At 40.4% G+C, this 18012-nt stretch overlaps 1 protein-coding gene across 1 annotated transcript; it reads right to left on the minus strand.

The window, feature by feature from the left end:
* Nucleotides 1-6: 6 nt before the first annotated feature.
* CLN8 (CLN8, transmembrane ER and ERGIC protein) lies at nt 7-15062 on the minus strand. Its single transcript, XM_027840456.1, has 3 exons — nt 14894-15062; nt 5217-5867; nt 7-1595 (listed from the first exon to the last, which is right to left on the minus strand). The coding sequence occupies exons 2-3, from the start codon at nt 5757-5759 to the stop codon at nt 1272-1274; spliced, it is 867 nt and encodes a 288-aa protein (XP_027696257.1). The 5' UTR covers nt 5760-5867; nt 14894-15062; the 3' UTR covers nt 7-1271.
* Between the last annotated feature and the right edge of the window lie 2950 nt (nt 15063-18012).

Below are 18012 nucleotides of genomic sequence, written 5' to 3' on the forward strand. Positions count from 1 at the left end.
TGTATTAGTAAAGAGTTTCCTAGGTGAATGAAATCACAGATCCAGTTCCTATATGCCAATGATTATGGACATATTTAAACAAGTATAAACCAGAATTAACTCTTAGTACATTAGTACTTTTAGTATATTGCCATGCTAAAAATAAAGGAACTAATATTTTGACAGGCAGCCTAGATATCACAATCTTAAAAACAAACAAAAAAACAAACTCTCAGAGAAATTACTTTCAGCATCACCATTTGTTTTCCAATAAGGAATCACTGAGTATTTACCCCAAATAAAAAAAAAATAAAATCATTCAACATCAAAGGAGTAAAAAGATACACCTTGCAGAAAAATATGGAAGTTAATTCATTTATAACCTCAGCTAATTATTATTACTACTCAATTTGGCCTTCATTTTGAAGATTCACCTGAAGAAATATACTTGTCCAAAAAACAAAGTAACTACTCTTGTGTCTTGTAGAACATTATACAGAGAGAGCATTTTATATGAACTATTATGACACTATGAGGACCTGCTCTTGGGTGCAAATTTATAGCTAAAATACACGAATCAGAAATTTTTCACATCTCTTAATGAGCACTAAAGTTCTTTCAAACATTTGCTTTGAAATTCCAACCCCACAACAAAATCCCTTCATTTCAAGAACCATTATTTCTCTCCATGGTTTGTCATTTGAACCTTGGAGAATCAGCTGGTTCATGTATCATTCTGCCACTAGGTGACACTGTTGCACATGTGGCTTTAAAAAAATGTAACTGTAATATTAAAACAGGGCTACAAATCACATTACTATATGAAAACAAGAACAGAAAATAAATGCTGTCTCAAAGTTAATCCATAATCTGAGAGTTCCTTAGACAAACAAGAACAGAAAATAAATGCTGCCTCAAAGTTAATCCACAATTTGAGAGTTCATTATATGAAGAGACAAATTTATGGAGGAACTTTAAATTTGATCTATGCCTCATATCTCTTAATGCTACAATTAATGAACCCAACATGGGTAAAATTTACTGCACCTGGAAGTCAAAAGAACTTGTTATGGGGCAAAATCCACTTATAAAAAGCAAACTGAGGTTTAAAAACAAAAAAAGAAAATACTTCATGGCTACTTCAAAATGAATACCAGGAAGACACAAAAATCAAAGCAAACATCTATTCACTACTGGTTACTGATTTGAAAAAAATTTTTTTAAGAACTTCACATTGTATGTGTCCCATTTAGTTTCCAGTTCTTAGCAGGCACTTGGTTGTTCTGGCAAAATTACTGCCTCTTCCTTAGGAGAGTCTGGCCATTCACTTTTACAGACTGACTGTTTTTTGGTCCTGAGTGTACAAAGTTCCAATCCACTGGACTGAGCAGCTGCTGAGTCTTCTTGTGTGTCCAGTATGGGTTAATAATTAATGTAAGGAGGGCCAGTCCAACAAGGAAAAGTGCAAGGTGTGGATGAGCCAGACTGTTGAGTAGATCATCCCAGTGCAGAAAACATACCCACCACATGTGGTAGGTCAAAAACATGCGTCCATGAAACATGTGGATCATCAACCACTGGTTTACCTTCCAAAACAGAGTATCTGCCCAGCCAGCCTGCAAGGGGAGAAAACAAATATAATATAAATATAATAATATGATAAATATTACATTAAAATAATTATAAATACATTATAGATACATAATAAATAATGAAAATAAATAATATAATAGATATAACGATAAATATAATATGTATAAATTAATATCATGCTATCAACAAATTTTTCCAATAGATGAAAAATTAATTCTCTTTTACATTTATTAAGGACCTGCTAAGTGCCATGTCACACATGCTATACATTAGTAATGGAGAGATGCAAGCTTACCATCCAATAAGGGGAATATGTCATGTACACAAATAAGTCTGAAACATAGTAGAAGGTGGTAAAAACAAAGTACTCCAAAAAAATCTGAGGAGAGCTCACTTTCATGGTGCTATAGATGGGGAGGAGAGTAGGGATGTACCAGGGAAGGAATCTTAGAGTTGGAGGATATACAGCTTGTTCACATGCAGAGGGACAGGAGTTTGTAGACAAGAGAAAAAAATAGATAGTTTGTCTACTCTGACTAGAATGTCAGACTATTTTCACATTTGGGGAGGAAGAATGTGAAATAAGGCCTGACAGGCAGGTTGGAGCCAGACTGTACAGGCTTTTAAATGATAAATTTATCCCACATGCAAAAGGAGGTACTAAAAGGTTTCTGAATGACATGGTCAGAACCTGCAAATTAAGGAGAGTAATTTGGCATGTAATATGAAGGATGGATTAGAGAGAAAAGAGGCTGGAGGCAGGGGGACTTTAGTTAAGAGGCTGTTATAGTAATCCAGGTGAGAGGGGATGAGGATCTCAAATAGAGTAGTGGCCAAATGAATGAAAAGAGTGTGGATGTATAATGGCTGCTACGTAGGTAAAATCAAGACTTGGTAAATGATCAGATTTGAGGTGTATGAGAGGGAAAGTCAAGAATTACATGAATTATTCAGAATTTTGTTACTGGCTTTGCATGATTGGATTAAGTAATTAATGACTCTTCAGGCTAATAAAAATGAAGAGGAAACGTTTGCTGTAACACTGATCCTAGGATGTAAAGAACAAAATTTTTATAAAGTAGTTTTGCTATTTAGATAACAAAGCCCTGGCTGAGCTTCCACTAAAGTCCTCTCATATGACAAGGAGAGATGACCCCGTCTTCTCAAAGATTACTTCTTAGAACTAAAGGAACAGTGGTCATCTAGTCTAACCATCAAGAAATGAGGCCAAAAGGTTAAGTCTTGATCACGGCTATACAGATAAGTAAACAGTCAGTCAGACCTCTGACTCTAAATCCAACACTTTCTACTGTACGACATGCAAGGTAGCACGCTAGGTACTGGGGAGTACAAAAACAAAAACGACAGCTTATGTGTCTCATGAGCCCAACTAAATTCAAAGCGCTCACTGGGTTGACCTGGGTGGAGTTTTTGGTTATACTATCTCTTAAGACTATCACCCTAGTCATGGAGAGGTACTGATTGACTCAAGCTAACTCCACAAAGCACTGAAGGAACTACAGCAATGCAAGAAAGCTTCTAAAATGACATCAGAAAACTCAAGTTTTGAATAACAGGGGAGAGACTACAGGAAGGTCCATGGTAATGAAGGTAGAGGCCCAGAGATGATTTTTTTTTATTTTAAAGTATGATCATTTTGGCATTATTTCCAGCTTTCTTCCTCGATTTCTTTCAAATCAGCATCCTCCCTCCCCTACTCCTGTGGTAGAAGCTCACTGATGTGGTCACCAACAAGAAACAAGCAAGCCAAACGCAGGCAACAAATACAATTTTGTTAGGCTCTCAACTTATTATGAACCCACAACATGCTTAAAACGTACAAGCCAGTTTCCTAAGCACTTGGAAAAATACAGACAATAAGGAAAGCTCCTTACCTGCAGCAAACTGACTTAAAGAGCCAAAGGGACAAGTAATTAGAAGACAAGAGTGCCAAAAATGAACTAACTTCTTTTAAGGATTGCACTGTGTGTGTGAGTGTGTGTAGGGAAGTGGGTGAGGAGTGAGAGGGATACTGTTTGAGGAAGTATCTGGCTGTCAAAACAAAATAAGTATATATGTTTTTCAAGGTGCTTAGAAAGCATGCATAAAAAAAATTTGGTTTAAAATTTCAGAAGGCAAGGTAAAAGGTCAGGGGCTATTTCCTTTCTGTCTGCATTTCCAGCTTCTAGCTGAGAAGAAAGACTCAACTTATCTATCACATAGAGGAAGGATTAGGCTTGAGGGCAGAACCAGACGGAATAGGGAGATATTGAAAAGAAGCAAATTTAAGCTTGATGTTGAGAACAACTTCCTGACAGTCAGGGTTTTCCAAAAGTTGAATTGGTTTCCTAAAGGTTGATGGTTTCCCCCCACCTTGGAGGTCTTCAAGCAGGGGACTGGACAACCATTTGCCAAGTGATGATTTAGTAGGGATTCCTTTCATATATGGATTGGACTGGATGGACCCTAAGGGGGGTAATCTGCAACCCTATGATGCTTCCTTGGGCATATCACTTAACTTCCCCATTTCCTTGCCCATAAAAGAAGGGAGAGAGTCGAACCAGAAGACCTCTAAAGTCCTTTCCATTTCTACATCAATTTATCAAAAATAACAGCATAGCAAATGTTGGAACAATTAAGATTCATTTTAAAACCATAATTTCTCTGTCTTTTTTTTACAAGGTGGTAAGAATTTCTCTTAAAAGCAGACAACAGGCAAGATGGTCAAACTAAAGTACTGAATCAGTTAATAAAAATAATGAACTTTATGATGCAAAATGACAGAAATCATTTCATCTCAATAAGGGAGAATGTGTGTGTGTGTGTGTGTGTGTGTGTGTGTGTGTGTGTGTAAGAAAGAGAGAGAGAGAGAGAGAGAGACAGTGAGTGGGTTTGGGGGTCTCAAACATTAGATTTTATAGAGACATAGCTTTAGAACTGGAAAACATATGGATTCTGTAGTCTATGCCCATTATTTTTTTGTTTCTACTCTCCTAGTCTTTCCATTTGGGGTTGCTCTTCTCATAGGATTCTAGGTGTAGACATAAATAAAATGGAATCAAACAGAAGTGAACACACTGCTAAGCATACTGCTCTCCAGAGGAGCCTAGATTCTAAGCCACTAGAGCACTGGATGACAATTTGCAAGGGATTTTAAGCTTTATAAAGTGCTTTTCTCATAGCAGGCCTCACTTTACAGATAATATACAGAGAAATGATGTGACTATTCCAATGTCATACGTTAAATAAATATCAGTAGGGCAGTTAGGTGGCTCAGTAGATAGAGCTCTGGTCTTGGAGTTAGGAGGACCTGAGTTCAAATCTAGCCTCAGACACTTGAAGCTTACTAGCTGTGTGACCCTGGGCAAGTCACTTAACCCCAAATGCCTCACCAAAAAAAAAAGAAAAAAAAAAGTCAGGGCCATGAAGGAACTTAATCTCTCTGATCCTCAGTTTCCTCATTTACAGAATGAGATATACCTGTAGTATATCTACCTTAAAAGGTTCTCGTATATGTAAGGGCTACAAAAATGGCAATTTCTATAATTATCCCCTCTCTTTAAATTTCCGTGCTGTGCCCTTCACCCGTCCTGACATCCCTAGGTAGCATAATAAGTGTCATGCCTTCAATGAGAAGCACTTACCTTTAAAAGCATCCAGGAGACGCAGGTAAAAGGGGTGCTCATCTCCAGTAGCAGGGTTGTCATGGCTAGATAGTGGCCAGCTTTGAGATTGATCACTAACCCAAGAAATCCAAGAAAGGCAAAAAGATGATGGACTACTAAGAACATGTCAAATGTCCAGAAAACCAAATTTGACACATGAACAGCAGCATTTTCAAAGAAAAAGAAGCCAGTTGCAGTTGCAATATTAAACCAGCACCAGTTCTGCTGTGAATATGCTTTATCAGCAGAAAGAACAGGGTCCCCGAGCAAAGCCCATACACCAGCAATGGAGCTTTGAACTCCAAAAACTGCTCGGGTGGCAGCAAGATTCCAGAAAACCTTCTCCTTAGCTACCAGAGATCGATAGGTGGCATTAAGACAGGAAGAGAGCTGATGGCAGACCACAAAGACACCCAGGTAGAAGAAAAAACCGGCCACCACTAACGTCAAGCGGATTTTCCATGAAGCATAGTCCATGTTAAAAATGCTTTTAGATGCCATACTGTCACTTTCAAGACTCATTTTTCTACTTGAAATTACAGAGACGTCTTATACAGTTCAACCACTTTTTAGTCTAGTGCCAATGCCTTCTTTTCTGGCTTCCAGGATCCTCATATGTCTCTCTTTGATCTGGAAAAAAAAAAAAAAAGATAGTTCACTAATATGGACCAAGTGGAATCTGGAACACAAAACTACTGTGCTTCCCTATGGCATTAAAATACCATATACCATTTTATAAAAGGAAAAATAAGGAATGTAAAATCACGTTCCCAAATAGGTGAGTTCATTTTATGCTTAACCATCTGGACTAGATGGTCTCTAATCTAAGGTCCAATAAATCAACAAACAGTAAATCCTGAAGATAAAAATATAGAAATCAGACAATTCTTGACCTCAAGGAGCTTACTACTAAATTCACTCAAACTCTTTGAAGCTCTTCCCATGATGCTATGAACCTTTGGCAAGGGCTGGTAAAAGAAGTAAGGAAGGAAACAAGCATTTGCTTACTATGTGCCAGGCATTAAGCAAAGCACTAGGAAATACAATAATAACAGCTAGCATTTATTACTTTAAAGTTTACAAAGTGATATGTGTTCTCATTTTAATTTTACAACCCTGTATACTATCCCTATTTTAGAGATAGGGAAACTAAGGCTGAAAGGTTGACTTGACCAGCATCACACAGCTATTAAGTGTCTGAAGGAAAAGTGAACTCAGACCTTCCAGACTCCAAGTCCAGTGCTCTGTCCACTGCACCAACTAGCTGTCTCTAATAGTATTAACAAAAAAAAAAAAAAAAAAAAAAAAGAAAAGAAAGGCAAAAATAGCCTGGGCTCTCAAGGAACTCACAGGAAGAAAACATGTAAACATCTATGCACCAACAAGAAATACACAAAATAATTGGGAATAGTCTCAAAGAGAAGGTACCAGGATTAAAGGGAAAGGTTTCTGGAAGGCGGGACTAACTGAGTCTTAAAAGAATCCAGACAGCAAAAAAGCAGGGATATGGGAGAGCATTCTGGGCATGGAGACTAACCAATGAAAATGCACTGAGTCTGCAGTGAAATATCTTGTTCCAGTAAGCAGGTCAGTGTCTCTGGATAGTAGAGTCTATGGAGGGAAGTAAAGCATAAGAAGTATGGAAAGTATGAATGGCAAAGGTGTGATATGAAGGGTTTTAAAAGTCAAGCAGGATTTTATATTTGATCCTGGAATAATAGGAAACCATTGGAATTTAATGAGGAGCAGCAGAGGGGTGTGTGTATGTGTGTGTGACGGTAAGAATTATGCTTTAATGCCACTCTGATAGCTGGCTAGAAAGGGGGAGAGACTTGAATCAGGGAAACCAAACAGGGAGTAACTACAATAGTACAGATATAATCCGCCTGTACCAAGATGGTAGCAGTTTCAGGAAAGATGTCATGAAGGTAGAATTGATAGGTTTTGGCAACAAATTGGATGGGGGATGTGTGTGTGTGAAAAGGGGGATGTCAGTGAGGAGCTGAGGATAACACCTAGGATGCCGTCCCCCGTAACTCCAAGGATGGTGGTATCCTGGACAGTGACAGGGAAATTTGGAAGAGGGGAGAGTTTGAGGGAAAATAAGTTTAGTTTTGGACATGTTGAGTTTTAAGAAGTCTATGTGACATTCTGTTCAAGATGTCCAATAGGCAGTTGGAAACATGAGACTGAAGGTCAGGAGAGGTTAGGGTTGGATAAATAGATGGAAGAATCATCTGTAAAGAGTAATGATTGAATCCATGAAGAGATCAACAAAATAAATAGCAGAGAGGGAGCAAAGGGCCCACAACAAACCTTGAGATACAACCAAAGTTAGTAGGTATGATGAAGATACAGAAAAGGAGACTGAGAGAACAAGGAAAATGTAGTGTCAGAGTAAACAGAGTATCAAGGAGAAGAGGGTGATTGACAGTATCAAAGTCTGAAAAAAGGACAAGGAAGATGAGGATTGAGAAAAATACATTAGACTTGACAATCAAAAGATCCATTGGTAACTTTGGAGAAAGTAGTTGGCAGTCTAGTGAAACCTATGGACTTTTTCTTAGGATGTTTCTAAATGTATAAAATATACAGAATTACAAAACAATTATGTTAAAACAAAAGTCAAAATACTAAAAAAAAAGTTCACTGACCCATTTTAATATCACTTGATCTAAAGTCCAGCAGCTAGGTGGCACAGTGGATAAGAGTACCTGGCCTGGAGTCAGGAAGACCTGAGTTCAAATCCAGCCTCAGACTCTTACTGTGTGATCCTAGGTATGTCATTTAATCCTTTTTGCCTCAGTTCCTCATCTGTAAAACGAACTAGAGAAGGAAATGGCAAACCACTCCAAACCACTTGGCAAACCATTTTGCAAAGAAAACCCCAAATGGGGTCACAAAGAGTTGGATACTACTGAAAATGATTGAACCACGAAAATTCCTGACTCTAGGTCCATCACTATATTTGCTGTGTCACCTTGCTGTCTCCACCAAATCAACACTTCAACTAGTACTGAAAAGTATAGATCAACTCTCCAATAGCACTATTTGCCACCCTTGTGATTTACTACAATCTCTCTCTCTCTCTCTCAGAACCCTTTATGTGTTTCCCTAGTTAATTAGATTGGTGTGCTTGTATTTCCAGCCTCTTAAACCAATTCAAACAAGGTCCTTAGGGAAAGACTATAAATAAATTTAAGTTCAGGATAATAAAATAAATTAGGCCTATAGTTTCACTGATTAAATCAATCGAACTAGGAATCATTTTTGTATCTTAAGATTTTTAAATTACATCTGAAATGACACTATCACAGTAAGAAGTGACATAAACTAACACTTAAAAAGTCTCCAAATACAGTTAGGCAATCATCTGCCCCACTACTAAGCCAAAATAGGACTGGATTAGAAATGTTTTTGAGTGTTGACAATGTTGACAATGTTGTCTAGTTTCCTTGATTTGGGCCAGTGGGTATCAAAAGAAAATGACAGCTTAATAGAACTTTCATGTGATTAATTCTTTAAAACTCATCTTCCAACAGAAGCCACCAGCTAACATCTAGCTCAATGTTCCTTCTGCCTGTTAAAGCTGTGAAGTACCTGATGTCTTTTCCACAACAGGATGGCAATCCTGCATGTGTTGCAACTGAAATCTAAATAATGAAACAAGTTCAAAGCAGAAGTAGATCTAAAATTGAAACTTCCATTCCTTCAATCACAAATTTAGTCTCTTAAAACTGCAAAACAACTCCAGAAGCCTAAAGAAATCTCACACTCAAAAGTACCTTAGCCTTCTGGAAACTAAATAATCTCTTCCATATATATGCATGTATGTAAGCAAGTATATATAAGTGTACATGTACTTGTATATATATAGCTAACTATTTTTCAGATGTAAGTTAATGCTGTTGTGATTAATAAAATAGAAAAACTAAGTGTTACTGAACTCACAGAAACTTTTTGTCTTCATGTATTTTCTCAAAAATTACTGAGTACAATTTACTATCAAGTATTGTGGCTGAGAGAGAGAGGGGAAGGGATGTATGGAATTTTCTGACATTCAAAAGGGGTCCTCATACTCAAAAACAGCATAGTATAAGAGAGGGCAGGTCATGCAGTCAGAAAGCACTCCATACTGCCTTTGATCCATACAGAGGTTATGACTCACAATTTCTCAAAGTCCAAAGCAACGCTCTAAGAGTGTATATTAAAAGATGAGTTATTGACATGCATTTGAGGCCCTGAAAAAAAATCAGGTCTTGACCAAACAAAACTCATACTCAAAAATGTTGAAAACTTCTCTTACACTAGGCTGCCTTATCTATACTTTGCATCTCTCCCAGCTCCTAGCAAAAGGTTTTGCCCAAATAAGTGCTTAATAAATGTTTACTTTATTGGCTAAAGTCACCCACTGAGGTGGCAACAGGGCCAGGAATTGATTCTGTGACTCCTGTGTCTCAGTTTAGTGCTCTTTCCAATATACCCACTTTGATTCTGGTGGAAAGTCTTCTTTTATTTTCCATAAGCACTTGGTTGTATGTTTGAAATATCAAAGGTCAATTAGTCAGAATAATCTTCATGATTTTCTCTTTTCTCTTTCTTTGTAAAGACTCATCTCCCCCATGCCTGGAATGCACTTTCCTTCCTTACTATACTTCAGAATCTCTAGCTTTCTTCAAAGTTCAGATTAAGCCCCTCGACCTAGAATCTGTCCAAATTTTCCCCTCCCAATTGTCAGTATTCTCTACCTAGAAATTGTTTTTTGAAAAATTTTGCATTTGAACTTTCTAGGTATCTCTCCAGTAAGATGAAAACTCCTTGAAGGGACTATTTGTTTTTTCCTTTTAGTTTTCAAATCCTTAGTTCCTTGCACAATGTCTGACTCACAGCAATGACTAAGATGAATAGGTATGTGATTTTAAGCTAATCAATAAATATACACGATACAATAATATAAATCGAAAAAACATCAACCACAAAATAACTGAAAATAAATGTTATAAAATTACAAAGACCAAGCTTGACCACAAAGAGCTATGAACACTGTATATAATGCCAGATTGGTTTTGCTTAACTCCCCCCGTGCCCTTCCTATTTTTTAAAAATTGTTATAAGGAAAGACTCTCTGGGAGGAGAGGAAATATAGGGGAAATGATCCAGAAGGGAGGAAAATGAGGTCAGAAGCAGAGATAACATCCTGTTATGTTATGTCCAGCTCTTTGCAATCCCATTTGGGTTTTCTTGGCCACTGGAGTGGTTTGCCATTTCCTTCTCTAGCTCATTTTACAGATGAAGAACTGAGGCAAAGAGGGTTAAATGACTTGCCCAAGGTTAATGTCTGAGGCCAGATTAGAACTCAGGAAGATGAGTTTTCTTGATTTAGGCCAGGCACTCCATCCACTGGGCCATCTAGCTGCCCATTACAACCTGAGCAAGCACTAAGGGCTGGAAGGGTTGGAGGTTATGAGGGTGAAAATTAGGTAAAGGAAGAAGGGTGAAGCATAGGGAGAGATGGAATGACAACAGATTGTGATGAGAAGGGAATTCTGTGACTATATAGTTAGAATGTTCTTGGAGTTTCTTTCATTGCTAATGGGAGGCCTAGCCAAAGGGGTCTAGTGACAATTGCAATAAGTCATTTGGATTCAAAGATAGTTCTTTGATTATCAACACTTAGCACAGTGCCTTGCACACAATAGGTGCTTAATTAATATTTTTGATTGATTGATCATCATTGAAAAGGTAGTGATCTAATTTCTAGTTTCCTATCTGCCTCAATTTCAAATGACCTTCTAACTCTAAAATTTGATGACTCTCTAAACCTGTTCGACAGCTTAATATCTGCATTAAAGAAAAAAATAAAAGTACATGCATCTTTACAGGCCTCTTTCTAGACCTAGATTTTTTGTCTTCAATATTTTAACCCAAAACACATTAGATTTCTCCTCCCTCCCTCTCCCCTACCCCCCATGCCAGGAAGGAAGGTCAGTCATTTCATCCCCTAAAGGAACACTTTAGATTAAGTCATTCATATCACCTCTAGTATTCTTAGAAATCTTAAGGCACATTTGAAAATTAACTTATAAAATGTTTAGAAAGCCCATGTTAAGTATCTGTCAAGAACACTTGTCTATTAACAGCATGGTTCTTCAGATATGGATTTATTCAACCCTTATCACTTCTTGAGTGTAGCTCAAGTTTAAGGGAGATTTGCCTAGGGTGGCTGGCTCCCTGAAATGTGCTAAAGCAATACAGTAGTGGAAAGCGCTCTGTTCTTGAAGTTAATCTGAGGTCAATCCCATTTAAGACACTAGTTGTGTCTTTAGTTTCTCCATCTGTAAAATGGGTAGACTATTTCCTGCCCTAATTTCCTCACAAGGCTATTATATGGAAGGTACATTATTATAATCTATCTAAGGGCAGAGACAGTTTTCATTTGTCTTTCTGTATCTCCAATGCTAGTATTGGTGCTGTTCATTCATTTCAGTAGCGTCCAACTCCATGACCCCATTTTGGGGTTTTCTTGACAAAGATATTGGAATGACTTGCCATTTCCTTCTCCTGGTCATTTTACATATAAGTAACAGAGGCAAACAGAGTTAAGTGACTTGCCCAGGATAGGATCACTCAGCTAGTAAGTGTCTGAGGCCACAACTGAACTCAGGAACATTGAGTCTTTCTGATTTCAAGCCTAGTGCACTATCCACTGGACCACATAGCTGTCCACCTTAGTATAGTGCTTAATATTGTGATTTGGAAAACTTAAATGTTGGATTACAAATTATTATTCATCAGAATTCATTCAGCAAGCATTTATTAAGCACCTGCTATGTGCTAGGTACTACGTGAGTGGTATCCTATCAGGATGGATAACAGTCTGATACACAAACTGTTTATTACATTAGGGATAGGGAACAAGGAACGATCCTTGTGGTTTCAGTAGCGGAGGAACTAATGGATGAAGAAACTCCTGATATAAAGGAAATCTGCATCTTCTCTGCAACTTATAGTCTTGGAGAGTTGCCTAGAGCATTGAGTGGTTAAGTGACTTGTCCAGAGTCACACAGTCAATACGTGTCAGAGGCAAAATTTAAACCCAAGGCCAGCCTTCTATCTACTATCCCAGAGTGCCACTCACCTCTATTTTACAGGTAAAGAAAGTGAGCCTCAAAGAGTTTAAGTGACTTGTCCTTAGGTACACAGCTACATGAGTGTTGGTACTGGGATTTAAACCCAGGTCTTCTGACCCTAAATATATTTTTCTTTACACAATATTCTCTTAACTAGACAAAATGCATGTCTTTGGGAAAACCATTTCACTTCTTTGAGATTATTTTCTCACCTATAATGGAGATGAATCATCAAGGCCCTTTCTGGCTCTGCCATTTTATGATTTACTGAAACCCAGAGAGTTGAAGCAAATGTGTACTGAAATTCAAAGACCTGCTTTTTATCTTCCACTTACTGCCTGTATGACCTTAGACACATTACTTCTCTAGGCCCAAGTTCCCTTTCTGTCAAATCTGGCATGATATACATTCCCTCCTCAGTTCCACCTTTCAGAATCTTTTCAAAACATAGCTCAAATGTCACCTCCTTTTTGAGGCTTTTGTTAATTCTCTTAAAATTACAAGTAATAACTTTATGTATAATTATGTGTACATGTTACCTACCTCTATGGAATGCAACTTCTCAAAGATAAGGACAATTTCAGTGTTGTCTTTGTATCCCCACTGCAGAACACATTCCCTAGCATTATAATATATGCTTAACTGTCAAATTCCCTCCCAGTTCTAAATCTATAATCCCATGACTTTTCCACATCACACATGAAATAAACTGTATAGGTAGGACTAGAACCTAGGTCCACTGATTTCCAGGTCAGGGCTCTCTCTACTACACCAAGGCTGGAAACAGGTTTCTTGACAAAGCACTGTTAATTCTCAGGAAATGAGCTGACTTTGGTCCCATACTTAAATGATTCATGACCTGAAATGATTCATGACCTGAAACATGGTATAGTACTGAGCAAAAAAACGCGCTCATTTTGGAATCAGAAGACCCGAGATTCAAATCGCAGTTCTTTCAATCACTAGCTGGAGGATCTTAGGCAAGTTATTTCATGTTGCTGGTGCTTTGGTTTCCTCATCTGTAAATTAAAAGGTTTGGATTTGATAATCTCTAGTTTCCCCTCTCCAGAACTAAATCTACTACCTTAAAGTGGAAAACTTTTTTTGTCATGTACTTTTCTGACTTTGGGCTGCTCCTCAAAACAATGTCACTGGTCTGATATTCAAGGTCTTTCTAATTTTGGCCAAATATTGTGCTCCATTGGCATAGCCTTCAAGAATCACCCTCTTGAAAAAAAGGGCTTGAGGTTTACACTCGAAGTAAGTAGAATGGGGAACTTCCCCCTTTGTCCCATATTTGGGAGAAAGCAATAAACTTCAAATTTTCCCAGGGCCTGTTGCATGGATCTCCCCTTTGCCCCCAATATATTTGTATATGTATGAATCATTTCCCCAAGAAGTAGAATCTAAGTAGAATGAAGGCAAGACCTGGGTCATTCTTTCATCTTCATAAGACTACATCTGCCACAGGGCCTCACACATAGTAGGTGTTTTTGTCCAAACTGTATTGGAATCAAAGCTGAAAGGGACTCAGATCATGTAGATTTTAGTCGAATCTTTCATTTTATTGGCAAGGAAACTGAGGAAATTAGAGAAGGGGAGTGTTTTGCCCAAGCTCAAAAGTATTAAGTGGCAAAATTGACAGTGTATTTTCATTATCCCAGCTCCTAGCTACAAATCCAGTATCCTTTCCCCCCATTTTGGAAGCTACAAAAAGAACATGTCCACTAATGAGCGCTTCAAAGTTTGGGACACCGGCAGGGTTTTCTGTTTGCCCTTTCCCACAGCCTACAAAAGCAGCTGACTTTGGGGCAGCTAGGTGGCGCAGTGGATAGAGCCCCGGCCCTGAAGTCGGGAGGACCTGAGTTCAAATCCGACCTCAGACCAAACACTTGACACTTACTAGCTGTGTGACCCTGTGCAAGTCAATTAACCCCAATTGCCTTACCCCCCCCCAAAAAACAAAAAAAACCAGCTGACTTTGTAGATAGGGACCCAGGAACCAAAGCTGTCACCCCATCGCAACAAATCGAAGATCACTCCCATTCACAATACTCTCCTGGGCAATAAAAATTCATTCCAAGGTCGGGGTGGGAAGGAGCAGATTTCGTATAGAGACTCATAAAATGGACCAGACCAAGTACACGGTTTAGCGATCTAATGTAATCTATTCACTTTAGAGACGCAGGAAAACAACTGGTTCGTGTTCCCCACACGGGAGAAGCAAAAGAGGGGGTACAGATGGGATCATCCCTTTCCCCCCGCCGGGCTGGAGGACGGATCCTAAGGGGTTCCTCTGCTCTGGCTCTTTCACGCATCCCGAGGGAGCAGGATGGGGGGGGCAGGGCGGCGGATGACCACTGTCACCTCTAAAAAGAGGGCCGACTTGGAGCCAGAAGGCCAGCGGACTGCGGTGCCCCAGGTGCGCTGGCCTCGCCATCCTCACCTGCCCGTCTCCTTCTCCACAATCTAAGCCCTTTGCACTGTCTCCGCCACCCCCCCATCCTGTTTTCGGGGGTCACTCACGCAGATCCGCGGGCCTCAGTTCTCTGCAACCCTTCGGGGCTCCTTCGCTTGGCTCGGATCTACCAAAGTCAGCACCCCCACCCGCACCCGAATCCAAACTTGCAAGATCGCCCCGATCCCCGGGGACCCGCGGTAACGCCAGCCTCCGGACGCGCCTACGCAGCAGTCAGGCGTGGGACCAGAGCAGAGCCACAGAGCCTCAGAAGCTCGTGAGCGAGCCCCACCCACGTGATGACCGGCCTAACCCGGCCCGCGCCATTCCTGCGAAGGGAGGGGGGAGTCCCGAGGGAGGAACTGGACTGTACCAAGTGGTGGAGTGGAGGAGACACCGAAGGAAGAAAGCTGAGGGCGGAAGTAGAATTCAGCGTCCGTCCTATCGGCCTAGGCTGGAGGCGACCTTTGCGCTCACAGGGTAATAGTTGTAGAGGTAGAAGGGGCCTTAGAAGTCTTCCAGTTTAGGGGCGGCTAGGTGGCGCAGCGGATAGAGCACCAGCCCGGAAGTCAGGAGGACCTGAGTCCAAATCTGCCCTCAGACCAAACACTTGACACTTACAAGCTATGTGACCCTAGGCAAGTCACTTAACCCCAATTGCCTAAAAATAAAAAAAAAAAAAGTAGAAGTCTTCCAGTTTAGTCCCCCAGTTTTACCAAAAAAGGAGAATGAGACCCAGGGAATTGAAGCAATTTGCCTGAGGATCACATAGTTTTGTAAGTGGCAAAGGCCGGGTTAAAACCCAGGTCTGCGATGATGAGGTTGGACTGGATGGCCTCCGAGGCCCCTCCCGGGCCTAGCGCTGTGGGCCTGTGAAGCCAAATCCAGCACGCCTTCCCCGAACCCCCTCATTTTACAGAGAAGGAAATGGAGGCCCGGAGAAGCCACCCAGGTAATCAGTGGCAGAGCTGCTCTGGGGAGCAGCCTCCGCTGGGAGGCGCAGTGCACAGAACGCTGCGATCAGCGGGAAGTCTGATTTAGCCTGAGTTCAAATGCGCCCTCAAACACTTACTCTCCGTGACCTTGGGCAAGTCACTTAATCCTGTTTGTTTTAGCTTCCTCATTCAGAAAATGAGCTGGAGGAGGAAATGGCAAACCACTCCAGAAGTATCGGGCACGACTGAACAACAATATTATTTGATGGCTATGAGCTTTTCTCTGCAGCACGAGCCTGTTAAAGTAAATGTTTCATTGATATCACCAGTTGATAAGAGGCATTGGGGGGAGGGCAATAAGAAGAATCATTTGCAAGCAGCCTAAAATCTGTTAAGAAAAGATTCGGAGGCGGGGAGGGGAGACCTAATCAAACGAAATCTTGCTTTTATTAATGAGGTTATTTGGGTTGAGAATTTATGTTTGAAGTTCTCTTCACCCATTATCCCATCTCCAGATTCCTGACGTCTATTCATAGTAATAGTTCCCATTTGCATAATGTTGGAAGGACCTTAAAGATCGTCTAAGGGGCCAGACCAACCTCCTCATTTTTCAAGTTAGGAAACTGAGTCCCAGAGTGGCCAAGTGACTTGTGCCAAGTTGTAAAGGTATTAAATAGCGAAACTGAAGTTTGAACGCATGTCCTCTTAGAAATCCAGTATTCTTTTCACTATACCATACTGCCTCCAAAAAATTTACAAAGTGTTTTATTGATAATGGAAATTCATATTTATACAGCATTTTATTAAATACTTTAGGGCAATTATTTTACTGATTCTCACAACATGCCTGTGAGGTAAGTAAGTATTGCAGATATCAATCCCCCCCTTTTTTTTTACGGCAATTGGGGTCAAGTGACTTGCCCAGGGTCACACAGCTAGTAAGTGTCAAGTGTTTGGTCTGAGGCTGGATTTGAACTCAGGTCCTCCTGACTTCAGGGCCGGTGCTCTATCCACTGCACCACCTAGCTGCCCCGTACAGATATCACTCCCAATTTACAACTGACTAAACTGAAGTCCAGAAAGTTTATTTGACCAAAGCTAGTGATGGTTGGAATGGGATATGAACTCAGGTCCACAGCTTTTTGTTGTTTCTTCTGCAACACAAGAAAAACTCAAGCCAATTGCATATTCCTTATTACTAATCAGAGCAAGTTGTTAAGTAGGAATTGTGGATTAATAGGTCCCTCCAAATAACTATGGAATAAACAAAATATGTAAGTAAACGGTACAGGAACTTATAGCTAAGGCTCTGGACTGCCCAAATGGGGAAGTACCTAGATCTGGTTACAATGCTGCAACGCAGTGTCACTGGGGCTTTCTCTGGCCTGTGGGACATTTTGAACTAGACAGATGTCTTATAGACATCTTAAATTCATCAGCAAGTCCAAAACTGAATTCATCATCTTTTCCCCCAAACCCTTCCCAAATTCTACTTCTAAACTTCCCTATGACCAAGAAGAGCATCACCATCCGTACCCCTAGTCATCCAGGCTTGCAACCTAGGTGTTATTCTCTACTCCTCATTCTCCGCCTCTCTTCCCATATCCAAATTGTTGCCAAGGGCTGTTGATGTTAACCATAGCAACACTTTTCTCCTCTGATACTGCCACCACTTAGGTCCAGGTTCTCTTCACTTCAGTGCTGGACTGTCATACTCTGCTGGTTGGTCTCTTGGATGTGAGTCCTTTACGTTACATGCCCTTCTTCATTCAGCTGTCAAAGTGATACTCAAAAGGCGCGAGTATGAACATATCAAGCCCCCTCTACACCTCCAGGATCAAATATAAAATCCTCCGGCATTCAAAGCCCTTCATAACTTGCCCCACTCCCCAGCCTGGCCCACACCTTTCCAGCCTTCTTACATCTTAATCTTTTCCCCAAAATCTCACACACACCCTTCCCCACCCCCACCCCCACCCCCACCCCCATCCTCTGTGATAACAGTGAAAATGGCCTCCTGGCTGTTCCTCAAACTAGACCAGGGGTGGAACCTACAGCCTCTAGGCCACATGTTTCCCTCTGGTTCCTCAAGTGTGGCTCTTTGACTGAAGTTATCAGTCATATGAGGCCATAGGTTCCCCACCCCTGAACTAGACACTCCATCTCCAGAGGAACATTTTCACCGACTGTTCCCACTGCCTGGATCTCATCTCTGCCTTTTTGCTTCCTTGGCGTTATTCAAGTCCTAGCTA

This window comes from Vombatus ursinus, unplaced genomic scaffold (genome assembly GCF_900497805.2).
Source record: "Vombatus ursinus unplaced genomic scaffold, bare-nosed wombat genome assembly UNPS02014841.1, whole genome shotgun sequence".
NCBI lineage: Eukaryota > Metazoa > Chordata > Mammalia > Diprotodontia > Vombatidae > Vombatus > Vombatus ursinus.

Bases quoted from the DNA above. Each gene is read 5' to 3' on its own strand.
- CLN8 (XM_027840456.1), bottom strand. From the start codon at position 5,759: ATGAGTCTTGAAAGTGACAGTATGGCATCTAAAAGCATTTTTAACATG. The intron at 1,596-5,216 runs GTAAGTGCTTCT...CTCCCCTTGCAG, and splicing joins TCTCCTGGATGCTTTTAAAG to GCTGGCTGGGCAGATACTCT.